The sequence below is a fragment of the Asparagus officinalis genome, chromosome 8 (assembly GCF_001876935.1).
Source record: "Asparagus officinalis chromosome 8, Aspof.V1, whole genome shotgun sequence".
NCBI classification, from domain to species: Eukaryota; Viridiplantae; Streptophyta; class Magnoliopsida; order Asparagales; family Asparagaceae; genus Asparagus; species Asparagus officinalis.
The window spans coordinates 10,408,419-10,417,443 of NC_033801.1; the positions used below are offsets into that span (position 1 = coordinate 10,408,419).

Sequence of the window (9,025 nt, forward strand, 5' to 3'; positions counted from 1 at the left end):
ACACACTCGCAGCCGTTTCCTCCCCGTCTACCAAGAAGGCTATATCCTTTTCAAGGCAAAGGATAATCGACACCCGTGCTTTCAGATCCAGCTCCTCCCAATCCTCATCAAACATATTTTTGTTCTTCTCTTTTTCGGCCAAAGCCTTGTGCAATTTTTGCGAAATCAACGAATTTTTCATCTGCATCCTCCAATAGGAAAAATCATTTTTCCCATTAAAATTTTCAATCTCGTATTTTCCAACTTTACTTGTTTTACTTGTAGAAGCCATTTTCCGCTTGTATTAGGTCAATTCGCTTCTCTCAGGAATTTTTAACAATTTCTTTGTGTTTTACCACACAATATTCAACCACCACCTCAGATCAGAAATTTTACCACCTCCAGTCTGAATAAGGGCTCTGATACCAATTGTTGGGCGCAGAGTCACGCCCACCGCCGCGAAAGCGATATCACCTGAGAGAGAGCCCTGGTTTTCGTTATCACAAAAGCACAAGTCAACCTCTATATTCTTGTTTCTCAAAGGAAACTAGAATAGATAGTAAAATTCTTATTTTTCAAAGGAAACAAGAATCGAAAGTGATATATTTCATCAAAGTGAAATATACACTCTTCCTCTCATCAGTTCAAGGACTCAAATATCGAGGGAACCTACAAGCTATGACAACTCACAGATAAGACAAAATATAAACACGGGATTTTTACGTGGTTCGGCAAACTAGCTTACATCCACGGGAGGGGTTTTACTATGGAAGAAAAATACCAAACTTATACAAGTTCTCTCTTCCTCTCTTTCTTTTCTCTCAAAAAACCCCACTTGAGATTTTTCCCACACTCAACTCAACTCACAACCACCTCTATTTATAACAAATGAAGAGGGAGGGAACTCAGAAGAATTGGCGGGCTGGGATGGCGGGAACGAAGGAAAGCGCGCGCGAAGAAAAGAATTCCCGCGGAAAAACCCCGCTCGAGGTCCTGTGCGCGCGCGCAAGGCTCATCTGCCTGCCCGTGGGCAGATGCCCACGTGGGTGGGCCCCCACCCGCGAGTCCACAAGTTAATATAATGAATTTTGACATTCTATTTATTGTGAAGGTTCCCCTTCAGTTAGTTATGTTTGTGGCATTTCCTACTGTTACACTTTGCATCTGTTTTGTTAAACTCTTATTAATGGAAACAATTGGCTAGTTTCCACCTAATACCAAAAATTAGGGTAACACACAATAGACACAACGATTACCTTCTTCGCCAACTGAGCACAGAAAAGCGCAGATAGCGGAGTTTGCTCCGCAGGTTTCACAACCATAGTACATCCAGCAGCAAGAGCAGGGCTGGCTTTGAAGAACAACAGCCCAGTCGGGAAATTCCAGGGTATAATGTGGCCAACAACTCCGATAGGCTCCTTTAACGTGTACCCTTGGTACTCTCTTGACATCTTGAGCGTCTCCCCATGGATTTTATCTGCTGCACCTGCATAATATCGAAGTGTCCCCACTGCACTTGGGATATCCATGGCCTTGCCCGCTGCAAGTAATTTTCCTCCATCTAGACTATCAAGTTTGGCCACTTCTTCTATGTTTTGTTCAAGCAAATCCGCAAATTTCATCATGATCCTTCCCCTCTCCTACAGGAAAACTCGAATTAGTAACTCTGTTGAAGTTCAATTCTGGGATAGGGTGTTATGTAGTTTTAATGTAAATAAATGTCCAATAGATTTATGTGGCAGGTTACTATTTTATCCAAAATATTAAACTGTCATAAAGAAAGAAGTAGGCTAAATACCCATATTGGTATTATAATTCAACCACATTTGCTAAGAAGGTATTTTAAATAAAAAAATCGGCGTTAAGGCATTTTAATTGATTAAAATTACCAATTAGGTCCTTTTTTCTCGTCGGCGATCACTTTTCCGGTGAGGACTCGTCAGGTGCGTGGCACGTGAGGACTTAATCTGTATAAATACCCATATTGGTATTTTAATTTAACCTTATTTGTCAAGAAGGTATTTTAAATAAAAAATTGGCATTAAAGCATTTTAATCGATTAAAATTACCAATTAGGTCTTTTTTCTCGTCGGCGACCACTTTTCCGGTGAGAACTCATCACGTGTGTGGCATGTGATGACTTAATCTGTGTTTTAGCTGATGATGTGGCTCGGTTTGCTGATGTGGCTCGGTTTTAGCTGCTGATGTGGCTTAATCACAATTTTAGTCCAAAACGAACCAACCTGAACCCTAAAAATTTCAAAACAAAGATCAAACTTCCACGCATTCACTCCAGATCTCAGATCCAACTCAATTATCTTACCTTTACCGCTAACAGAAGCAGCCAAAACCCCCGATTCCAGGAACTTCTAGAAGAAAACGCCATGGGAATTCGGAGAGAGGAGAGTGAGAAGACGAAGATCACTGCAGACTAGATTGCCGCCGGCGCGGCCATGGATCGATGCAAGAGAAAGAGGTTCTATTTATACGGTAATTTCTCCACGAATTTTTCGCTAATTTTTTTACCAATTTTAGAAATGGGGGATTTTAAAATGCATCGACTCTTATTCTTCCTGCCACTACCACGTCAGAAAACCGGTTGAATTAAAATGCACGTGACCAGTTCTTGCCGGAAAAGTGGTTGCCGACAAGCAAAAAGACCTAATTGGTAATTTTAATCAATTAAAAATGTCTTAACGCTGATTTTTTATTTAAAATACCTTCTTGGCAAATTGAGTTGAATTAAAATACCAATATGGGTATTTATACAGATTAAGTCATCACGTGTCACGCACGTGACGAGTTCTCGCCGAAAAAGTGGTCGCCGACGAGAAAAATGACCTAATTGGTAATTTTAATCAATTAAAATGTCTTAACGCCGATTTTTTTATTTAAAATACCTTCTTGACAAATGAGGTTGAACTAAAATACCAATATGGGTATTTAGCCGAAAGAAGTAAGTTTAAAAAAAAAAATTTCTTACGTAGCCAGACATGCGAGGCCACTTTCCATGATCAAAGGCTTCTCTTGCAGCCTTGACGGCAATATCTATGTCTTCCTTATCGCCTTCTGCAATGTTCGCTATCACATCTCCTGTGCGTGGATCTCTCGTCTCAAATGTTTTTCCTGTGACGAGAAACGATTTTGAAATAATTAAATAGAATTTTTTTCCCTGTAATAATCAGCACATTCTGAAAAAGCTAAAGGAGGAAAAGGAAAAAAGAACTACGGAGAACAATGTGAACGTTCTGATCAATTTTTTTATGAGGCTCTCTCGGCTTCAAGCTCTCATTTGATGGAAATGACTTGAATTTGGAACAGGATGATGAAGACCATGTAGCTCTCTAAGTTGGCGTCGTTGTTGAATGATTTTCATAACTTACTTCTTATGCCATTTTCAAACAAAAGAGTCATAAACATGGTCGGATATATATATAATATAATATATATATATATAATATATATATATATATATATATATATATATATATATATATATATATATATATATAATATATATATAATATATATAATATATATATAATTATATTCTAAAATCACTGTATGAGTCACAATGTTACTGCAATAAATATCCACACAATCAGAATTTATAAATTTTTATCAATGCAATCACCATTATTGTATTAGTATAAATTTTATCAATGTCAATGCAATCATAAACTTTAAAATGTACGCTGAACACTTCTGGCAAGCCTGGATTTCTCTGTGAGGGTTCTCTGTAGGCTAACCATGTGTCCATTTTGGACAATCACACGTATATGATATTTCACTCCTCCATGGTTGTCAAAGATGTCATTTTCCTGTTAAACGCTCTCATTTAAATAGCAACTAAACACCAACGCCCCCCCCCCCCCCCCCCCCCACCCACCACCTATCTAACAACAAGCTAAATAGCCATAAAACCGTTAATTTCCGCCAGGGTTGAGTAAAATTTAGGCGGGGAAGTTTATGCCTCTAAAAATTGCAGTTAACACTGTTAGAGAGAGTTTCCGATAAAATCTTAAGCTCAAAAGGCAGTTTATGATAATCCGTAACTTTATTTATGTATGTATTTATTCATTTATTTTATTGGCTTTTTTGAAATTTATGGGCTAAAGTTAAGGGGGTTTTCTGATATTCAGCCAAATAATGCTATGTCGTTTTTCTTGATGAATGTCCAACTAAAATTATTATCTTAATCAACTAACAATCATGAATAAGAATTTTTCACGCGCGTTTTGACAAAAGTTTCTCTACTTTTTGAAGAAAATTAAGTTTCTAATGATGTATTAAAGACCTAACCTCCATATATATATATATATATATATATATCAAAGGCCTCGTGAAGCATGGAACAGAATAAAAATGTTGTAAGTCGCAACTCCACTTTCAATGAGCGTCTAAAACCAATTAATCTTTAAATACGGCGTGCAAGTGCGATGGTAAACGAAAGACTGAGTTTTAATAGATGCCATCACATTTAAGACATATTTTTCTTTTATAACTTTGACCAACGACCTTCAATATCACTGTACAATAACATAATATTATACGTAAATGCTATTTTTAGGCGTGAAATTAGCGCGCATTTGGCGATCCAAAGATTGAAGACAAATCAATATATTTATTTTATTTATTTTTATTTTTATTGTTACTACGACAAATCAATGTATTTGCTCTCAAACTTCTTTGTTTTGCACTGATCTGAATGTTTTCATCTCTTGAAATACAATGTTAAAATAGACTTGGTTCACTAAATACTTTATTTCCAGTATCAACTAAAGAAGATCGTGTTAGTATTTGTTTGTAAAAAACAAGATAGTCCCACATTAGAATTTTGAACATTCTTTTTGAGGTTTAAAAGCATTGAATGTTTATTGAGCTTTGAATAATGGATCAAATTGTAGGCTTCTAAACCCGCGTGCGGGTAGCGCGAATAATGCGCGATTTTGACGCGAATAATGTTCAATTTTATATATATATATTGAATATATTTTATTTCAATGTTATTTTAAATTTTAAAAATTATGAAAAGACAAGTGACTGTTGAAAGCACCTTTTCAAAACTATAAATAGTTTATGTTTTCATATATCTTTTGACAATTCTTTTTCTGAATCTTTTCTATCAAAAACTTCTGCAATATTATAAACTTGTTTCACAACGAATTAAGGAAAATTCCAGATTTGCTTACTGGAATTTTTATTTTCTGTTGTATCCTGGGAAAAAAATTTGCATTAACCCGAAGCAACTTTGAATATCAAGTCGGGGCAAATATTTCTTTAAAGAATGTGTTTCACGCCTCAGAATTTCTGTCTCCTTCAATATTAAAACTAACAGATCGATGATTACTACACAAAATATTTCCTTTCCACATTGACTGTTCTATACATTCTACATCATTTTGATCTGAAAATAGATAGCTCGTGATACTCGGAGCTGAATAGTGACACGTGCTCATTAATCATGTTACAAAACCTTTCCTCTTAGGGGGTGTTTGGTTCAATTTCTAGAAATTATAGGAAATGTTTTTCACCTAAAATATGATTTCCTTGCATTTCTTAAAAAAATTATAGGAAAAGTTTTGAGAAATCAAAAAGTACCAATTTTCTTGTTTTTTGTATTTTGCTTGTTTGGTTCAAAACAAGAAAATAGCTCATAACTTTATAGAAAATAACAAGATTTGGTAGGTTTTTAATTAAATATGTATGTGTCGGATTTCTAGTGATTTCCTCTCATTTTGAGAGGAAATTGCTTTTTGTAAAATTTGGTAGATTTTGATATTTTATAGAAAATATTTCTGTAAATTTTTTGTTGAACCAAACACAATTTATAGAAATCTCTGAAAAAATTTTAATTACAAATTTGCTATTTTCAGATGTTTTGAAAAAAGTTTTCTCAAAAAGGGTGCAACCAAACAGCCCCTTATTTTCTGGAAGCATTAAGGTGATGCCCTCATACACACATTTTTAAACATTTTCTAGCAATATGAAATATTCTAAGTTATGACTTAAAACGGTGAAAATGATTGCCAAAATAACTCACATTTAGGGCCTAATATGTATAATTGGATGAATGTAAATTAAGTTGCAGCTGTAAATACGACAGTTAGATTTGTATTTCATTTACAGGTGTTGCTGCCAATAAATTACAAGAATAGAAAATAATTACACATCATAAAAAATCTTTCCAAATCCAAGTAGGAAACCATATTTTCTCAAAATAATAGGAAATAATCTATACAAATGTTTACTTGTATATAAAAAAGATTTTGACACCCACACAAATTGTTTTCCAACCCAACGCTAGATTTTGAATTGAAAACACACTTCTCATAATAACATTGCAGATATACAAGCAATATATTTAAATCCTACAACACATACTCTATGCAGTAATTTGTTACAAATTATTTTTGCAGCAAATCAAATAAAGCAAAACAAAATAAATGCAGCAACTAATATGTCATAATCACAAAAACTGGGGCACTCGATAAGGGGTGTTTATTAGTTGAAAGTGGGAAGCGAAAGTATGAAAATGATTTGTTTTTATCACTTCCGGTGATTGTTTAATTGAAAGTACATGTGAAAGTAAAAAATAAAAAATTTATCACGTCAGATTAATGCATTTTCAACTTCACCTAAAAAAGTGCCGATGACGTCATTTGTTTTCTATTAAATTAACTTTTTTCATAAAATATTATTCATCAAAAATTCTATTTTAGTGTATGGATCAGAACATAGAATGAGAACTTATTTATAGAAATTTTCTATATTAGTCCCTTAAAACTTTACTATTTTAAATTAGTTACTGTAAGATTATTAAAATTGATATCAAATAAATATTTTGTTAATAAAATTAGTTATAAATTGATTATATAATAAAAATATAAAATATAAATAATTTATAAAGTTTTGTTAAGGATTTGATTTTTAATCAAATAAATTAATGAGTACTTTTACCTGTATGTATAACCCATTTTCAATTCATTTATTTGTAGTCACCAAAAAAATACAGAAAAAAATATAATATGATTTTAAATAAATAAAATAAAATATATTGCCATGTTATCTTTATTTTCTATCTTTTCCAACGTCTTTTTCTTACATTAGATTAGATGTTAGCCTCATAATCATATGATCATCAGATTATAAGCAAAACAAATAATTAGTAGAAAGAAGATGTGAAACAGAGAGAATACTACTAAGTGCATCATTCAATTCATTAAAAACAACGATCTTCTACTTTTAACAATGAGAACAGAGAAACAGAGAGGGAAAATGTATAAGAAGAAATAAGGATCATAAGAGGGATAATAATAAGAAGGAAAAATTAGAGAAGTACCCGAGACGGAGTCGATGAATTGGCCATTGATGAAGAGCTTGGTGAACTTAATATCTGGCATCTTGAAGTTCTCTCCACCGTTGCAATGAACAGCCATCTTGAGAAAGAAAGAGAAAGACGGTATAGAGAGAGAGAGAAAGAGAGCTAGTATGAGAGAGAGAGAGGTTGTGTTTTGCTTCGCTGATTATTGGGTCATATATATATAGAATACAGACAGTGATACAACCAAAGCTTATTTTTAGTTGAATTTTACAAAACTCCCTGAATTTTGGGGTGAGTTTTGTTGTGGGTCCAGCCCAAGATAAGTTCCACATGAAATAAAATTGGAAAAAATGCTTCCAGCCCCCAAAACGAATGAAAACAAGCTTCCCACCCCCAAGACTTTTTCAACAGGTGCTTTACCCCCAAAAGTAAATTTTTTGTTCTCTGAGCCTCCAAAACACAAAGCCCAATGAATTTCACACAGGGAAAGACTATAATACCCATTCTCTCTCTCTCTCTAACCCTGCAATCCCTCTGCTCTCCCTCCTCCCCCCCCACCTCTCCACCCGCCGCCACCACCCTCCTCCTGCCATCCTCGCCTTCTCTGCCACCGTCGCAGCGGCCATCCATAGAATCCTCAAGATCCACAACACAGAGAAAACCTGGCGCGGTTCGAGGAGTACAGAGAGATCGTCCGCTCGAGGGCCAAGCGAAACTCCGACGATGAGCGTTGCATAGCCGACGGGAACGAGCGACTGAGGTTTTACTGGTTCATGATTCTCTGCGCGGTGAGTTTCATGGGAGCGTGGGAGCGTGCTGGAGGACATGTTCATGGGAGTGTGGGAGCGTGGGAGGACCTGTTCGTGGGAGCGTGGGAGCGTGCGGGAGGACTCTCCCAACCCAAGAACAATAATAAGAAGAAGAAGGACAAGATTGATAGTAATTACAACCATGCCCCCTAACCTTGGTTGCTCCTGCTTTGGATGCTACAAGAGCTTCTGGGCTCGTTGGGATGCCTCACCCAACCGCCATGTCATCCACCTCATCCTCGATGCCTTTGAAGAGACCCTTGAATCGAAGGAGGCCAACAGCAAGTAGAAGAGGGGGTTGAAGAGTAAAAAGATTGATTTTGATGAGGTTTTGGCGAAAGAGATGAGCGCCCATGAGGAGAAAGTTGATGATGATGGCCATGATGATGGGTGCGGGCATGTTACTAATTACCAACGCTAAAACTATTACCACCAAAAAACTTTAAAATAACCCAAATAAAAATATACCGGTTGCTTGTTAAAATTACTCCCTCATTAGAATGTCCTACATTGGTTGTTAAGGTTATATGTTGGTTGTTAATGTTACATGTTTGTTGTTAAGGTTACGTATTGGTTGTTAACGTTATACATGTTGCTTGTTAAGGTTACGGGTTGGTTGTTAAGACTACGCGTTGGTTGTTAAGGTTACGGGTTACTTGTTAAGGTTACGGATTGGTGTTAACGTTATACGGGTTGATTGTTAAGGTTACGAGTTTTTGCTTGTTTAACAACCAACTCGTAACCTTAACAAGAAAACCATATAACCTTAACAACCAACCCGTAATCTTAACAACCAACCCGTAACCTTAACAACCAACCAGTAACATTAACAACAAACGCGTAACCTTAACAAGCAACTCGTAACCTTAACAAGCAACACGTATAACCTTAACAACCAACCCGTAACATTAAC

The 9,025-nt window shown here is 35.6% G+C and overlaps 1 protein-coding gene across 1 annotated transcript; it reads right to left on the bottom strand.

The window, feature by feature from the left end:
• LOC109822074 (aldehyde dehydrogenase family 2 member C4-like) lies at positions 1,172–7,469 on the bottom strand. Its single transcript, XM_020388236.1, has 3 exons — positions 7,322–7,469; positions 2,963–3,105; positions 1,172–1,619 (listed from the first exon to the last, which is right to left on the bottom strand). Exons 1-3 carry the CDS (start codon positions 7,416–7,418, stop codon positions 1,191–1,193), a joined length of 669 nt encoding a protein of 222 aa, XP_020243825.1. The 5' UTR covers positions 7,419–7,469; the 3' UTR covers positions 1,172–1,190.